This window comes from Candoia aspera, chromosome 1 (genome assembly GCF_035149785.1).
Source record: "Candoia aspera isolate rCanAsp1 chromosome 1, rCanAsp1.hap2, whole genome shotgun sequence".
Taxonomy (NCBI): domain Eukaryota; kingdom Metazoa; phylum Chordata; class Lepidosauria; order Squamata; family Boidae; genus Candoia; species Candoia aspera.
This window is the reverse complement of record NC_086153.1, coordinates 229,766,048-229,784,421: the sequence shown is the minus strand read 5'-3', so window position 1 is coordinate 229,784,421 and position 18,374 is coordinate 229,766,048. Positions and strand designations below refer to the sequence as shown.

Below are 18,374 nucleotides of genomic sequence, written 5' to 3'. Positions count from 1 at the left end.
ATTCAGCTCTTATTTCATATAAATCACATTTAACAATTGTTTCAAATGCTTGTTTAAAAGTTGTTATTCCACGGTCAGATCATCAGAAGTGATTAGGGAAGGAGGTTGTGGTTAACAGCCTGTGTTTATGATAGTTCTGCAATGTAATTTTCCATTCATATTACAGTGGGGTAGAGGCTGTTTTCAATTCCAAGAATTAACCAGATTAAATATTCAAGCTACTTCAATTATCCCACTGTTTGCCTAGATGTAGTAGTCAGTTCTTCAGCAAAGGACCGTTACCTTGTCGTGGTGCTGGAGCTTGAGCACCTCAATGATGCCATGAGCTGAACCGTGAAGGGCCACCCAAGACGGGAAGGTCATGACAGAGAGGTCAGACTAAATGCGATCCCTGGGGAAGGTAATGGCAACCCACCCCAGTATTCTTGCCGTGAAAACTAAATGGATCAGTACAACCAGAGATATGTCGGTATACCATTGGAAGATGAGACCCCCGGGTCAGAAGATGGTCAAAATGCTACTGAGGAGGAACAGAGGATGAGCTCAACTAGCCCCAGACGTGATGACGCAGCTAGCTCAAAGCCGAAAGGACGGCTAGCGGCCGACGGTGCTGGTGGTGAACGGCGAATCCGATGTTCTAAGGATCAACACACCATTGGAACCTGGAATGTAAGATCTATGAGCCAGGGCAAATTGGATGTGGTTATTGGTGAGATGTCAAGATTCAAGATAGACATTCTGGGCGTCAGTGAACTGAAATGGACTGGAATGGGCCACTTCACATCAAATGACCAGCAGATCTACTACTGTGGACAAGAGGACCACAGAAGAAATGGAGTAGCCTTCATAATTAATAGTCGAGTGGCTAAAGCAGTGCTTGGATACAACCCAAAAAACGACAGAATGATCTCAATTCGAATTCAGGGCAAGCCATCTAACATCACAGTGATCCAAATATACGCCCCAACCACAAATGCTGAAGAAGCTGAAGTAGAGCAGTTCTATGAGGATCTGCAGCACCTACTGGACAACATGCCTAAAAGAGACGTTATTTTCATCAGAGGAGACTGGAATGCTAAGGTGGGCAGTCAAATGACACCTCGAATTACAGGTAAGTATGGCCTGGGAGAACAAAATGAAGCAGGACATAGGCTGATAGAATTTTGCCAAGACAATTCACTCTGCATAACAAACACTCTCTTCCAACAACCTAAGAGACGGCTTTATACATGGACTTCACCAGATGGACAACACTGAAATCAGATTGATTACATCCTTTGCAGCCAAAGGTGGCGGACATCTGTACAGTTGGTAAAAACAAGGCCTGGAGCTGACTGTAGTTCAGATCACAAACTTCTTATTGCACAATTTAGGATCAGACTAAAGAGATTAGGGAAGACCCACAGATCAGCTAGATATGAGCTCACTAATATTCCTAAGGAATATGCAGTGGAGGTGAAGAATAGATTTAAGGGACTGGACTTAGTAGATAGGGTCCCAGAAGAACTATGGACAGAAGTTGGCAGCATTGTTCAGGAGGCGGCAACAAAATACATCCCAAAGAAAGAGAAAACCAAGAAGGCAAAATGGCTGTCTGCTGAGACACTAGAAGTAGCCCAAGAAAGAAGGAAAGCAAAAGGCAACAGTGATAGGGGGAGATATGCCCAATTCAATGCAAAATTCCAGAGGTTAGCCAGAAGAGATAAGGAATTATTTTTAAACAAGCAATGCGCGGAAGTGGAAGAAGACAATAGAATAGGAAGGACAAGAGACCTCTTCCAGAAAATTAGAAACATCGGAGGTAAATTCCAGGCCAAAATGGGTATGATCAAAAACAAAGATGGCAAGGACCTAACAGAAGAAGAAGAGATCAAGAAAAGGTGGCAAGAATATACAGAAGACCTGTATAGGAAGGATAACAATATTGGGGATAGCTTTGACGGTGTGGTCAGTGAGCTAGAGCCAGACATCCTGAAGAGTGAGGTTGAGTGGGCCTTAAGAAGCATTGCTAATAACAAGGCAGCAGGAGACGACGGCATCCCAGCTGAACTGTTCAAAATCTTGCGAGATGATGCTGTCAAGGTAATGCATGCTATATGCCAGCAAATTTGGAAAACACAAGAATGGCCATCAGACTGGAAAAAATCAACTTATATCCCCATACCAAAAAAGGGAAACACTAAAGAATGTTCAAACTATCGAACAGTGGCACTCATTTCACATGCCAGTAAGGTAATGCTCAAGATCCTGCAAGGTAGACTTCAGCAGTTCATGGAGCAAGAATTGCCAGATGTACAAGCTGGGTTTAGAAAAGGCAGAGGAACTAGAGACCAAATTGCCAATATCCGCTGGATAATGGAAAAAGCCAGGGAGTTTCAGAAAAACCATCTATTTCTGTTTTATTGACTATTCTAAAGCCTTTGACTGTGTGGACCATAACAAATTGTGGCAAGTTCTTAGTGGTATGGGGATACCAAGTCATCTTGTATGCCTCCTGAAGAATCTGTATAACGACCAAGTAGCAACAGTAAGAACAGACCACGGAACAACGGACTGGTTTAAGATTGGGAAAGGAGTACGGCAGGGCTGTATACTCTCACCCTACCTATTCAACTTGTATGCAGAACACATCATGCGACAAGCTGGCCTTGAGGAATCCAAGGCTGGAGTTAAAATCTCTGGAAGAAACATTAACAATCTCAGATATGCAGATGATACCACTTTGATGGCTGAAAGTGAAGAGGAACTGAGGAGCCTTATGATGAAGGTGAAAGAAGAAAGTGCAAAAGCTGGTTTGCAGCTAAACCTGAAAAAAACCAAGATTATGGCAACCAGCTTGATTGATAACTGGCAAATAGAGGGAGAAAACGTAGAAGCAGTGAAAGACTTTGTATTCCTAGGTGCGAAGATTACTGCAGATGCTGACTGCAGTCAGGAAATCAGAAGACGCTTAATCTTTGGGAGAAGAGCAATGACAAATCTCGATAAAATAGTTAAGAGCAGAGACATCACACTGACAACAAAGGCCCGCATAGCTAAAGCAATGGTATTCCCTGTAGTAACATATGGCTGTGAGAGCTGGACCATAAGGAAGGTTGAGAGAAGGAAGATCGATGCTTTGGAGCTGTGGTGTTGGAGGAAAATTCTGAGAGTGCCTTGGACTGCCAGAAGATCAAACCAGTCCATCCTCCAGGAAATAAAGCCAGACTGCTCACTTGAGGGAATGATATTCAAGGCAAAACTGAAATACTTTGGCCACATAATGAGAAGACAGGACACCCTGGAGAAGATGCTGATGCTAGGGAGAGTGGAGGGCAAAAGGAAGAGGGGCCGACCAAGGGCAAGATGGATGGGTGATATTCTAGAGGTGACGGACTCATCCCTGGGGGAGCTGGGGGTGTTGACGACCGACAGGAAGCTCTGGCATGGGCTGGTCCATGAAGTCACGAAGAGTCGGAAGCGACTAAATGAATAAACAACAAAGTAGTCAGTTGTTGTTATTGTTATTATTATGTTTTTATCCTACCTTTTATATGTATGTATGTATGTTTGCCCCCTTGAGTTGACATGATGTATGTATGCATGTAGATGTATATGTATATGTATATATGTCAACTCAAGGCAGCAAACATATCTAATACTCCTGCCTCCTATTTTCCCTACAACAACCCTGTGAGGTTAGTTGGGCTGAGAGAGATTGACTGGCCCAAAGTCACCCAGCCGGCTTTCTGTGTTTTATTAATATGCGTGTATTTATTTATTATTTATTTCTCACATTTCTTCACCGCCCATCTCGGCAAGCGACTCTGGGTGGTATAAGCGTTGCATCGTTAAATCCACTTCCTCTCAAAAACTGCAGAGAGATTTTGATAATTGACGTACAGTAAGTTTAATGAACATTTTAAATGTTTAAAGGTTAGCGCTTAATCCCCTCGCAAATAGACGTACGTAGAATTCGTGCCGCTTTCCTCTGGAGGAAAGTTGAAACACAACTACGATAACCGTCATGCTCTGCGTGTGAGGAGGGATACATGCGCAGAATGTCTCTTCCTTGTTGCTATGGGAGCCTGCGGTAGGGCCGGACTTCGGGCGATCCTTCGCTAGGGTCCCCTCTCCTTTTGTTCCCCCGCGTTCTGGAAGCTGAAGCTACCCGTTCCCGTTCGAGGGATCCCTTGTTACCATGGTGACGGTAGCGTTACTCTGGGCTTGCTAGCGATGTTCTCAGTGGAGCCGGACTGGGAGGGGTGCAGCCGGAGCAGCAACGATGTCCCGTTCCCAAATAATCCACAGTGGCCACTTCATGGTCTCGGAACCCCACGCCGAGTCGGACCCCGATCCGGATCCCGGTTCCGAAGCGCCCCTAAGCTCGACGCACGAAGCCGTTCGTTTAGGTCTCGACAGCTGCGCCGCCGAGCGAGTGAGAGGGGCCGGGGTGATGGGGAAGGCCGCGGCTGGGAAGGCAGAGATTGCGGCCCAGCATGGTTCTAGAGGTTCCTACGACTTCGACACGGTGAACGAAGGCACCTGTCAAATCTACCGCTACGGGCCGCGGAGCAGCGGCGCGCTCAACATCGACGCCTCCGTCACGAAGCTATTCGAGTGCCTGACCCTGGCCTACAGGTGAGGAGGTCAGGGGACGAGATCGCTAGGATGGTGCGGAAAGGAAGAAGGGAGGTGGGCACCGCTTGGTGGGTCTTGGCCACCGGTTCGTGCGGTGGAAGATACACAGGCCAGAAAGTGCCACGAAGACTGTGGTGCAACGAATGTGGATTGCTACAGAGCTTCCGAAAACAACATCTGAATCTTCAAGAGATTTCAGGTGGCATTTGACAACATAGTTCCTTCCAAGTTGCCTTAGATGTGTACCCTAATTTGATAAAAAGGGCTTGTCCAAACATGAGTTCTAAACAAAATGTGTCATTCTCTTTCGGGCAATGTTAAGGTAATATCCTGGAGTTAAATGGAACTCTTCCATTGTTTCTTCCCCACACTAGAATCTGAGCACAAATACTGTAACATTAGAGAGGCTCAAAACCTCTGCTAATATCCTACGACAATAGAGTAGTACAGAACAAAGTAAATGTTTCACAAGTGGAAATAAGGGAGAAGAAATTTTAAGAGTTAAAGCAAAGGTGTGGTCTGTTCTAAATTGCCTCAGAATTTATGCCTCAAAGATTATGAGAAGCAGAAAAGTGATTTTGTAATGTGCTGTTGGATTAAACTTGAGGGCAAAAAAGTATATGTTTAAGAAAATAAACTTATTTAACAGTCAATAGCTTTGTTGAAAGCTTGGTTTATGTGCCTGAACTTGCTGGATAAAGCTGGTAGTATGAGCCTATATGCCCAGTTGATAAAGTAACTTTTAAAGTTGTCCTTTGTAACAAGGTATTATTTATTGCAAAGGTATTCATGATTGGCCTGCCAGCTGAGCCTTAGACTGGAGTTCTCCATTCTTAGACTAGACTAATTTGGATCAAAGAGCTGTTGGGGAGAGAAGGAAAAAAGAGGATTTTCAATGCTTCAGCACAAGGCTTTTATTGTGCATTCATTTTTGTCCCTTTCATAATGTTTTATGGGGAAAGGGGAGGCAGCAGCCCCTTCCACTTTTAACTCTCCTCTGTCTCCCTGCCATTTATTCCATGTTTTTCTTACTATCCAAAGAAATGTTGAAAAACAAAACTACACTTTTGTAATATCACAATATCTTTTGATGAGCAATTCTAGAAGACATTTGGCTAGAAGCACCCATAAACCCAATTTGGAAGTATCCAAGGACAGAAATCTGTCCTTTGTTTTTGGAATAGTTACTCAGTAAATCAGTTGCCAGACTTGAAGTGTTTTAGGTCAGGGTACATTGCACTGGGCACACAAATCTTCACATTGATAGTTTGTGCTCATTCACATTACTCTCAGAAAGGCAGGATATCAAGTTGTGTTGCTGTTGATCAGTCAGTGGTGTCAGTGGTGTTCAGACCACTAGCTTCATCTTCAATTCTTCAGGGGATACTGGCCTGTAATTACTTCCAGTAGTACGTTTTTTGGATGGCACAACATTATTAGTGAAATGAAATGGTTGGAATGTAATAATCTACTCAACTGCTAAAAAGTTTTCAACATATTACTGTTTAAGAATGTTTTCTATTGGAAAGAAATATTTTTTCATTTGGATACCGCTGATGACAAATCACAAATCATTCAGTTGTATGTGCTTTTGGATGTCCTCATGGTATATTCTGCCAAATACTAGTTTTTTGTTTAGAAATAGTTGTCCATTACTCACTACCTTACATCCAGAGTTATACAACAGCAGTTAGTGGGAGCATTAAAAAGTATCCTTTCAGTAAGAAATTGAAAGCATTTTCCTCATATCGCCACTACTACTAAAGCTAAGATAGATATAGATATACACACATAAAAATAATTATATATTGGATACATGGTATTCTACAGAAAAGCTAGAATATATCATGTATTTTGCTTAAAAGAAAGTGTATGATGCATTGTTTTGAGATCAATACTACAGTAGTCACAAAGTTTGCTCTGAGAATACAGTTTTTGAGACCAGTATAGTTGCTTATAGTTAATAGTCTCCACATGTTTTCTGCATGAATTACTCTGCTGCTGTGCGCCTGTTCATCCATCTTCTTCAGTTTGCCCTAAAAGCCAAAGGGTTAGGGAAACCAGAGATCAGAGACTAGGTTTCAAAGAAACCTTGCACATTAATCAATTTTTGCAAATTGATTAATGATAAATAATTGCATATATTTTATTACTTTATTTTGAATTCCCTTATTTTCCCCGTTTATTGGCACAGAGCAGGAATATTTTTGTCTATATTGTCAAGTCTTTGAGATAGTATTCCTGTTCATTATGCTTTCTTACTCATTTTTGGCTGTGACTTATTTAATGTTTCCCTGATCCAGAGATACCTGATATTACCAAAGTTTCTTTGGGTTCTTTTTTATTTTTAGTGGGAAAATTGTATCTCCCAAATGGAAAACCTTCAAGGGGCTGAAATTGCTGCAGCGTGACAAGATTCGGCTCAATAATGCTATCTGGAGGGCATGGTATCTACAGTGTGAGTAGCCTGGATTCCCAAGGCACCTCCTTTCCATAAGGAAGTCCATGGTCTTGATGAATTCTTCAGCCAAAGACTGTTTTCTGTGCTGAGTTATGAGCTGCAAGCAATAGTGTGTACTGCTGAGCATCACATATTCTGTTCTCTTAGGATTTAAAGCTCATGAGTGTTGCCATCCTGTTTGTGAATGCTGGAGCTGGAGTAGCTTTCAGCCAGTCAGGGAGTACATTTGTCTGCCTCTGCAGTGGCCTTCAGGGTTCTGTTTCTGTTTCATTTTGGACACAGATGTGGAGAAGAGGCAGAATCCTGTGTGCAGTTTTGTGACTCCTCTAGAGTGTAGTGACATAGATCAGCACCGCAAACCTGAGGTGAGCAAGGCTTTTATGGCGCAAAGAGATACCAGAGTCTATTTCTTTATCTTTCTTTAACTTCTTTATCTTTCTTTATTCAATAGGCTGTCATCATGGAAGGAAAGTATTGGAAACGCCAGATTGGGGTAGTTATTAGGGAATATCATAAATGGAGGACCTTCTTCCATATTCGGGTAAGTTTCTGCTCAAGCAAGTACGGCTTTTTGGATGGCACATGATTATCAGTGAGATGAAATAGTTGGAGTACAATACTATATGTAAACCTTTCATTCCCAGATGACATTTTTTATCTTGCTGTCCTCTCTGTTGTTTCAGTGGCAGCTAAGAGACTAATTCTATCCTGAAAAAATGTAGCCCTCTGTACATATTCAGCCTGCATGTACAAGAATTGAAATATGATGAAGACAAAAGGGCACTACCAACATTCCCATGCATGCAAATGCCTCTACAGATTTTTTGCACATTTAGCACCAACCTCTGTAGGGATTTTGTAAATTGCCTGCATTCTTAGTAGCATTTCATAATTGGAAAATTTCATTATCACAATTCCCAATCATGGGAACTAGTATTAGATTTAGTAGCTGATTATCCTTTTTTCTGAGTCTGTCAGGTACCTCAGACCACAGACTTGCCCTCCACGTGTAGTTACTCTTACTTTTGATCTGTCCCCGTTTGTATAAGACATACACTGATCTTCTAGTTATATTTACGGTTGCTTATGAGGGTTCACTAAGGCTTTGATTTTTTTTGAATAAATAAGTTATAATTTCCTTGCTAGTGGTTCTCTCAAAAATGTGTTCTAATCCAAACCATCCTGTCTTTTTGTTTTAGGCCCAGAAGAAGTTTGACAAACCTATCTGTGATCCTAGTCAGGTGCTATTTTAATATTCAAAGGATTCCCTGTTCCTATTTCCTTCCCCCCGTGGCACAGTCCGAAGCTGGAATACTCGGACTAACACCCACTGAGCATTCCAGCCTTTCACTTCCCCAATCCTTTGCTGGAACTTATGATCCCCCCCCCCACTCTTTTGTACAGGAGGTGTCTGATGCAGTATCAGAGGTAGAACTCAACAATGAAACCACGGGTGGAGGTCCTATGGAGCTTGATCCCTTACATGATCTGGATGCACTTCTGGACACCATTTTCTCCTGCCGCAACCCTTATGGTGGTCCCAACTTACGTGGTCTTGGTGAGAAGTCTCACTTTGTGCCCATTACATCACGGTTTTGTAGTGAAATCTTTTCCTAATGCCCAAGTGGAAAGAGCTTTCCAAGGCCTTCCATATAGGAGTTAGTTGCTGACTTGCAAAGGCTGTGTGTGACACATGCTGTTTAGCTATAAAACAAAATGGACAGTGACTTATATCACTCCTTATTTTACGTGTTCAGCTCACCAGGATAATGCTGACATGATCCAACCTACTCTGACCCAACTTCACCCCAACTTTGGAGAAGAATTTGTGAACACTTTGGACCCCATTCATGGTAACAGAAATTTCCCAATTTTATATAACTAAGTTGAAGTCTGTGGTCTGGTAGAGCATTTCATAGACGAAATATCTACATTTTCAAATGAGCGTTGCATAGTTTTTTAGGGTTACTTCATACATTGTGTTTTAAACATGTATATATATTGTACACATTTAAAAGTATCACATAAAAAGTGTACAGCATGGGAATGTGTTGCTGGACTTCCCTGATTAGTTTCCATTCTTTAATGTATATTTCAGTGGGAAGATGTTTTCACAACCTCAAAATGCAAAGTATCTGAATCTCCTGCATTGGGAGAAAATGAGATTACTGACTTATTTTCAAAAGCCTCAGATTAATCCCCAGATTCTGAAAGGTTGGTTTCTGGCCTCAGCAGTAAATAGTAGCAGAGCTCTAGATCACTTACAGTGGCTCAGAGGTATAGCTGGTGAGCAGACAGCCTAGCTCACACAAAGTAAGAGCAGAGTTTTACTCTGGAAAAATCTCTCCTGCTAGGATTCGACAAGTCTATAACTCTGCAAATCAGTCAATATACATGCACATATGAAAATAATCTTTTTTGGCATTCTATATAATAATAGTGATTTCATTCTCTTAGTGCTAATGTTATTTTTGTAATACAACATCTATGCCCAAGGCTGAGGGATCAACAGGCTTTGCAAAAACAGTGTTTTGCAGAATAAATAAAAAATAAAAGGTGGGGGGAAATCAGCTTATTGACTGAGTGGGGAGGCAGAAAATCAGGGAGAGTTGAGTGGGGAGGCAGAAAACCAGGGAGAATTAAATGGGTTGTGCTAGAAAACAGCACTATTGTCTAGCTTGAATCCCAGATAGGTGTATTTTATATTTCAGCATTTGAATCTAGTGCCACTTGATTCATCTATTTCTGCATAAGGTTTCTCATAGCTGGATTAATTAAGTTAATAGAGAAATTGTTTAAGTAGTATTTTTTGTAATTTTTCAAAATCATTCTACTAGCTGACTCAGACTGAAAACTGAACAAACGCAAATGAAAGAGGCATTGAATATTCACTAGTTGATAGCTATTGATCTGCTTAATATACTGTACGTGTTCCATCTTGTTCTAACGATTGGTCCACACTGTTTCTCAGGTGAACTGTGCTATACAGTATTCCAGTACTATGGTCCTGGAGCCTAAATTGGTCTTTCCTTCTGTCTTTCTTTCTTTTTTTTCAATTTGCTTTCTTACCTTCTTAAAAGGCTGCCTGGCCTTTATCTCCTTTCATCATTCATGATCACTAGTCATTCAGCTTTGCTTCTTGCTCCATTTCTGTTCTGCCTCTTTGGTTGGTACTTGGATGGGTGACCACCAGGGAATACTGGAGCTGTAGACTAGACTGGATGGTTGAAAAACATCCTGGAAGAAGGCATTGGTAAACCATTTCCATATTGCTGCCAAGTAAACGACATAGACCTGTCCATGTAGACACCAGGAATCAAGCTCAACATAAGGATGACTTGACTTGTTATCTATTTCAACAAACAATATCAGAAAAGGTAACCTGAATAGATTTGTTTCCATCTACAATTCAGAACCCTTTGCCAGTAATCTAAAAATCTAATGCAAATCACTATTGTCTACTCTATGGATATTTGGAAAGAGTCACGTTAGGGTACAAAACTTCGGTTATGAAAATTGGTTCATTCTTCATACTGAAGTTTAAAGATAGCCACTAATATTAATATGGTTACTATCAAATGTACTTGGAAGAAGATTAATACCTAGGTATATGAGAACTTGCATTCTGTAATCTATCTATTTCCTGCATATGCACACGCATACACACGCACACCCTTCAATATATTGTCTCTCCATCCATGACAACTATTTTACTACGTAGTCTGGGAAAATTTACAAGCTGTCTTTTCTCTCCTCATGTTCCACCCATATATGGTCCATCTTCCTGTCCATTGTGTTTTTTAAATATTACTAACTGGGATTTATAGTAATTGCTATCCAAATGGTTATTTGCTTAACTGGTTGAGCTTATCAGCCAATTTTCTTTTTGTGTTACTTATTGTCTCCTCCAAGTCATCTTCCTTGCTGCTTTCTTTTCACAGAATTTATTACTTCTTGTCGTTCTCAGCCCACGTTCCAGGTAAGGAGAAGCAGTATATCCACCCATTTATTACAGTAGCCACAATGAGGCTAGCACCCAGGTTTATATGTGTGAAGGGAGGAGGATTATTGTTTTCTGCTAGAAGTCACTTATGTTACAGGGAATGAAAGCTGCAGTTTGAAAAGTATACCCCAGCCCACCCCCAATACTCAGATAACTGCTTCCATCTATTACTTGATTTTCTGGAGTATATTTCTCTGGTATATTCCTGTACAAGGCAGACTAAACCGTCTAAAAGCCATCTGTAAAGATCTATATAATTATTTTTTATAATTTTTTTTATAGCCACTACATCTGTTACAAGTAATGCTCTGTGCCTGGTTATGGATATAAATCAGAAGTTACTTTATCCCCCACTCCCTGCCTCTGTCCCTCCCTCTCTTCCTTCCTTAGGCAGTAGTAAGAAAATAGAAGCTCTCCTGGTGCTGACAGACTTAAATTTTTATCTGTACACTAGCTGGCATTTCCTTATTCTTCCTAGGCTCCTGCACCTCTGACAGATGCCACTGCCTCGGGCCAGGATGATTTGCCTCCTGTTGCCCCTCATGCCAAGGAACTCCCACCACTGGGAGACTCGCTCCTCTCCATGCCCCTGGATGTGGAGCTGCCCCCACCTCTGGCTGGACAGCAGATCTTCTTGCCATTCTTCCCTACCTCTCCACCAAGGATCAGCCCTCCACCTGCCCCTCCCATCTTGCATCTTCAGCCACAAACCACATTGGTCTTTTCTGTCATCACGAACACTGGATTGGAAAAGACTTCTCCGTCCCCTTCTGGGGGAACTTTTGTTATGCCAAACTGTGGTTCCACCACCAAGGGTGGGGGGGTCAGGCAGCTGCAGCGGATTGCTCCAGCACCTTCTCCCACTCCTCATCAGCCAGCAACACCCCAGGCCTCCGTCACTCAGCTACCTACAGCTGGTATGTATCTGCTAAGCCGGGCTCTATAGAGAGGGAAAATGGGGCTTGGCACTATTAAAGCTTTCTTTGGATCTCTGCTTTTGGGCTTCTAATTAATACTGGGGATTTGTGCAGCTTACCCTAGTTAGTTTCAGAGCAGTCACTGGGGTATTTGGGGGCAGGGGGAGCAAAAAATCAGGATTATGTCCACAACCATTCAGTTGGTACCCTAGCCCTTTTTTAATAGATCAATGTGCAGAGCATGTAAAATAGCAGGGCTTCAGTCACAAGGACATAGCTGCCATCTTGCTTTTTTGACACATGGGGACATCCCTGGGTAGACCTCTGATTTTCAGACTGTCATCAGTTGAACTTCTTCATCTTTGTTTACTTTGGAGAAGCTTGAAAAGGTTTAAGTTTCTTTAAAGGTCTCACTAGTTGTATGTTGTGGAGTACTTCATTTACATAACTATATAAGTTAGCTTTGTACTTAAGAATTAACTAAAACAAAAGAAAAATGAAACATACATTTATAGAATATGGTTTTCTGTATTTGCACTACTGGAAAGTTGTAAAATAATCTATAGCTCAGGTAGTAGTGGCTTCAGTGGATTTATGATTTGAGTCTGTAGAGGTAAGTAATTAGGTGTTAAGAGTTGTTTAGTGATTTTTCTATTTTGGTTGGAATCCTAACGTAGATTTAAGGACACAGTATACGTATAAGGTTTATATGTATAAAGGATGCATAAAAGGTTTTAATGTATAAAGGGAGTGGCAGGTTATTATTTTCTGTTACAATTTTGTATAACAGTAAGACAGCTGCAGGCTGTCCATCACTTGCTTTTCTGGGTTGTACTTCTCCCATATATTCTTGCATGAGACAGACTGAACCATCCAAAGTCCATCTATAAATATTAAGATATATGTAATTACCTTTTTGAAAGCTGTCTTTAATTCCCAAATTGAAGTGACATTAAAACTAATTGAAATGCAAAGCTCATATTCATATTCAGTGTGCGTATTCTAATAAAAAAAAATTAACAAGGGTAAAAGCTTAACTCCAGAACTTCTTTTTCCACTCTGTATATATGCAACTATTAAAAATACAACTATAAATAGACACCAAAGAGTAGTTTTCAAGCTGAGTAATACGAACCAAAATTTTAGGTGAAAACAATTTGTGAGGTGGCCTGGTTTACTTGGAGTTTGGTATTAGTTGCCACGCTGAGCGAGATGCCTATCATTTTAAGTAGCGACTGTCGGCTTTAATTTCTAGATAAGGTAAGTGGGATTTACTACAGCAGCATGGCTCACTAACGAACTATTGTAGTTTACCGGTAAATTGCCAAACTGAATGTTCTTTTCCTGGTAGGGCTCTTTAGCCAGTCAAGGTTTCTAATGAATAGGGGTCCATAGAGGCTGGAAACAGAAATAAAAAATAACTCTCTCTCTCATTTCTAGGTCCTATCCCACTGCCCCTCACTCCAGTCACAAAATCTGCTCAGGTAAGGACATTCTCTACCATCTTCTGAAAAGGGTAAGATTGAGCAGCTCTGATTCTGCCACCTTCTGTGCTGGGGTTATTTAAGTCTTCTTGGATTGATATGAACAATTTATTCTTCATATTTTCTTTTGATCCCTGATAACTCTTTTTATCACCTCCCACAGATTTGTGGCACCTCAAAGCTCCCTGCTGATGTCCTACTGAGGTCAGTCTCCATAACAAAGGAGCCTTCACCAGTGCCTGCCTCTGCTGCTGCCTTGCTTGATATTGGTAACCATGTTAGGCATGGTTTAAGTCATTTCACATCTCCTCTTAGCACTGTCTGATCTATCCCTCTAGTTTAGCCCATATATCACATTTAGGTGAAAACAGGATATACAGTAAGCCCAGCTACCCCTATATTTTTGGGATTGTTCCAGGTTCCTCAACCCAGAAGATAGCCAAGGAGAGGAATCTGTGTAATCACCAGGAAAAGTACAAACATAATCCTGTTCAGGTAAGAAGAATACTATATTTATATGAAAGGAAGATCATGTTTGTCCTAAGTAATTTTAAAACCTGAAGGGTATCTTAGTTAGAATATGGTAGTAGAGGCAGGCAGTATTATTTTTTATGTCTGATCACCTGGGGTGAGGGTAACTTTTAAATTCAGAGTCATCTTCATTTTGACTAAATACATTAATCTCACTAGTCTTCACAACGCCCCCCACATGCCATGTATCTTCTGCAGGTAAAAATACATATCCCTTATCTTGTATACCCCAATTGAGTGAACTGCAAAGTTGAGAATTGTCAGAATGTCCCTTGCAGGGAAGCTGCCGATCAAGTTTTACTTCTTCCGACTGTGCCCGTCGTATGATCATCAGCTCAGGCTTTAACACTCTTGCCAGTCTAGTACTGCCAGGATCTGATCAGACTTGCAGTAAGGTACGTATCTTTTCCCTATAAGAAAGAAGACTAGTATTTACCTTGTCTTTCCCATTTGTCCTGTGATCCTCTTGGAACTGTTTCTCTTCCCTTGTTCTGCTCTATCTTATATGCTCACTCTGCTCTCAGCTCAGCAAAGCGTTGCTCTTGCAGAAGAGTGTAGCCTACGTAGGAAGACTGCAGCAAGAACGCCGACAAAGTCAGGAGATGGTAGAAAGACTGCGTGGAGAAATTGAAGAGTTGAGCATTGCCATTGAGTAAGTTGGATAGTAGGTCTGAGTGGTTGAGCTGTCACTTGATCTGAGTAAAGGGTGGGTTGTACCTTTTCTTTTTTTCTGCAGTCACTTCCAGCGCCAACTTCCACCTAATGGAGCTCCTGTATTACCACCGCAGTCGAATCAGGCTTCTGAACTCTATGAAGAATATGTACGTCAGCGCACCTTACAGGACTGGCGTTTTTGGATTGTATCCATCAGGAACTAACAAAGTGGGGTGTATTTGGTTTCTGCAAAGGAACAAATTGGGGGCATAAAATCTGATGTATTATATTTGCCTCAGCAACATTTAAAATGGGAAGACTTGGCTGTAATGAATCCTTAACTCCTTTCAACTTGCAGTTCAGTGTGGTAATTAAACCACTGTTTGAGAGCTACACCAGAACAGTGAACACGGGGAGCATCAAGGATTTCTGCCAATCGGTGTTGAACTGGTTGGAGCAGCACTGCACATTACCCATCTTGCGCCCTGGTATGGTTTGGCACTTTGGCAGGACAAATTAGAAATGTGAGGAAAGCTGAAAACTCCAGGCAGATTTTTCAAACTAATACATAGGAAGTATTCCAGGGTCATATCTGGGACTTGGCCTAAGACAGGACTTTGAGAACCTTCGCTTCAGAGCATGAAATAAACATAGCATCTTAAGTGCTGGGAATCTACCCCTGCCCTTTTAGCCTTCAGAAGGCCGTGAAGACGTGGCTCTTCCCCCAAGCGTTGGGCTAGGATGGGGTTAGTCAGGAGGTCAAAAGTTTGGTCGTTCTGGCCCCTGGTGGGAAGGTTGTTCTGTTTTTAATTGTTTTTATTGGTTGTTATGGGCTGCCTACGATCACTGTGTGTGATAGGCGGCCATATAAGTTCTTTAAGTAAACAAACTCTTTGGCAAGCTATGAGAAAAATGAAAGGAAGAATTTGAAAATTTATCTTAATTCTATAACTTGCCTATTGTGCTTTTGCTAGCATAATATGTAACTCAAAATGTAGGTGTGAAATAGGAGAATGAAAACTGCACAACCATATTTAGATTTGGAGCAGAGGAAAGGCAAGAATTATCACAAGATATTGGATATGCAAGGAAAATATATGGATTTTTTTCAGACTCAAGAATCACAGGGATCCCATGCCTAAGGATTAGGAAAAGGCATCTGGTTTAGTTTGTTATTAATATTTTGGGTTTTTGTTTTGTTTTGTTTCTTCTTGTAGCTATATCTGGCTCTCTTCTGCAGCTCAGCAAAATCACGTCAATATTGACTCAGCCAGGCCAGTTGCCTGGGCAAGCTCTACGGGCAGTATCTTCTCCACACTGCAAGAGCAACAACTAGGATGAAGATTGGTCTTCCCTCCCACAGAGGTTGTTAGGAATCCATAGTTTCGTCTAACTCAGGAAATCCCTTCATCATGCAAATAAGGACATTGTAACAATACTGGGGCAAAGCATTCCGCAGCAGGGAATTTCTGGGGACTACCTTTGGTGCTGGTCACCACGGCAGAACAGTGGAAGAGTAGAGGGAACAGGACAAGGTACAGAGGTGGAGTACCTATTATATTCTACAAAGGAGTCATCAGGCATGGCTTTAGATTCTTTTAGAATCCGGATGAGTGTCGGTCTCTGTTTCCAGAGCTTTCCCACCAGAGGGCAGTAAAGATACTTTATATGAGTCGGTCCCTCACAGAACGTGAAAGTTTATAGCTAGCAGTTCCTGATGCGAGTATAGAATTACTTCATATCCATCGGCTCCTGGCTTGGAAAACTGTGTGTCCTACAGGCTGATTGAAGGCTTTGCTTATGTAGCTATATCCATGAATGGTTGTAGACATGCACTTCACCTAATTTACCTCTTTCATTCCTGATCAGAAATCTTATGCAGAGCTGCCCATTTTCTGGACATTTCCTGGATTTCTACAAGAGGGTGGAATCTGGCTTCCAGCACAGATAATGTTTGCTTTGGGGTTTTCTACCTCCAAAGACCATATCTTGATATTTAGATAAAAACTAAAAACAAGTTCTTATAAAGCAGCGACTTTGGATGGACCAGAGTTATTTTGCAGTGCAATCTTATGCCCTCTGTTCGAAGGAAAGTTCTGCTTAGTTCCAATAATACAACTGTTGCCTAATTATTTTACATACTGCGACTAATGCTTTCCATACAGCCGTTCAAATGAACTGGAAGAGCGGCGAACCTTTCTAAAACACTATCTTGTAGTACGGCTCTTTTTCATAAATGTTTCTATGCTAAATATTCTCAGCCAATGGCTATCCTATCCACAGTGGCATACCAAGTCCATTACCTGGGACAATTTTTCACAGTACTGCTGCCTCTGGGTGAAATTATCAACTGGGAGACCACTTGCTTTATGGAATGTACTTGTTTGATTAAAGTATTTGTTACTAAAGAGTCACATCTTAGTATAAAGGTATCAGAGAGAACAAACATCCTGATACTGCACAGCAAAGTGTCCAAACTCTGATGGTATCTAATCTTGCCCTTTAACAAGCATTCTGATACTGATAAAGACAGAAAACTATGAGCAATAAATTGGCCCTATCTATTTCACGATTGCATGGGGCAGGGATTGGGAACATGATGCTTATAGGCATTAGGGCATCTACCACTACCTCAAAGTGATGCTTACAGCAAGTCTAAATGAAAACTGATTTTAAAAAGACAACCATTGGTTTAGAGATTTAGTGAGTACAACATTCCATTGTCCAACATTTTCCTGTTGGAAGACAGGAATATACAAAATTCACTACAAACCGAAATATCCCTTATTCTTTAATACATGTTGTCATATGATCTAGTCCTTTTGTGTCCCCCTTCACTCATGTATGGAGGAGAAACTTTTATCTAAAGATACCACCAACAAATTATATTAATGAAATGCTAATATATATTAACAGAGAGCCAGTTTGGTGTAGTGGTTAAGGCATCAGGCTAGAAACCAATTCTAGTCCTGCCTTAGGCGTGAAAGACGGCTGGGTGACCTTGGGCCAGTCACACACACTCAGCCCTAGGAAGCAGGCAGTGGCAAACCACTTCTGAAATTTTGCCAAATTATAGATAGATCAATGAGCTAATTGTTGCCTACCTTGGCTATAGTTATTGATAAAGTTTTAAATTTTTCCAGCCCACTAGGATTTCCCTATTTGAAGATATCTTCAAAGGAGAGCGCATGTGAACATTTCAATTTTAAAATGTTTTAATGAACAACAACAGATTTCTTAATGATCATACTATTTTGTAATTTCAGCAGGTTTCTTTCTGGTTGTCTCAGTTACATTTCAGATGCAACTTAAGTAATTGTTCACAATTTTTCTCTGATGCTGAGTGCCTATTTTTAGTTTTCCCTTTTCACTATTATTTTCCTTATATTTCACTATTGTTGTTTTCCATATATATATGTGTATATATACACGCACAGATATGCACAATCAGCAACACATTGTTTTATATTAAAGACATTTTTAAACATAGTTTCTGTAATTTTCAGCCCTGTCTCCATTTATCTTACCAGATATGCCTTCCATTGGCCTGTCCATTAATTTAGTCAAGTTCTTTTTATGCATTTAGGTGGAATAAAGTACTTTGGGAAATTGATTCTGACATATCAATCCATTGGTGCCTCTCCGGTAATTAGGTGTTACTGTTAGATACCTCATGGCACAGGCAGGATGCTCATCTATTCAGT

At 41.1% G+C, this 18,374-nt stretch overlaps 1 protein-coding gene across 2 annotated transcripts; it reads left to right on the top strand.

The window, feature by feature from the left end:
- Positions 1–4,050: 4,050 nt before the first annotated feature.
- LOC134487304 (MLX-interacting protein-like) lies at positions 4,051–18,283 on the top strand. Of its 2 annotated transcripts, XM_063289028.1 has the most exons (17): positions 4,051–4,620; positions 6,972–7,078; positions 7,364–7,446; positions 7,533–7,622; positions 8,281–8,322; positions 8,486–8,639; positions 8,839–8,934; positions 11,023–11,060; positions 11,563–12,001; positions 13,442–13,485; positions 13,649–13,754; positions 13,904–13,980; positions 14,295–14,411; positions 14,541–14,668; positions 14,753–14,876; positions 15,029–15,158; positions 15,888–18,283. In XM_063289028.1, exons 1-17 carry the CDS (start codon positions 4,265–4,267, stop codon positions 16,004–16,006), a joined length of 2,250 nt encoding a protein of 749 aa, XP_063145098.1. In that variant the 5' UTR covers positions 4,051–4,264; the 3' UTR covers positions 16,007–18,283. The 2 variants fall into 2 exon arrangements, with proteins under 2 accessions (XP_063145098.1, XP_063145099.1); XM_063289029.1 differs by lacking the exon at positions 14,295–14,411.
- The last annotated feature ends 91 nt before the right edge of the window (positions 18,284–18,374 follow it).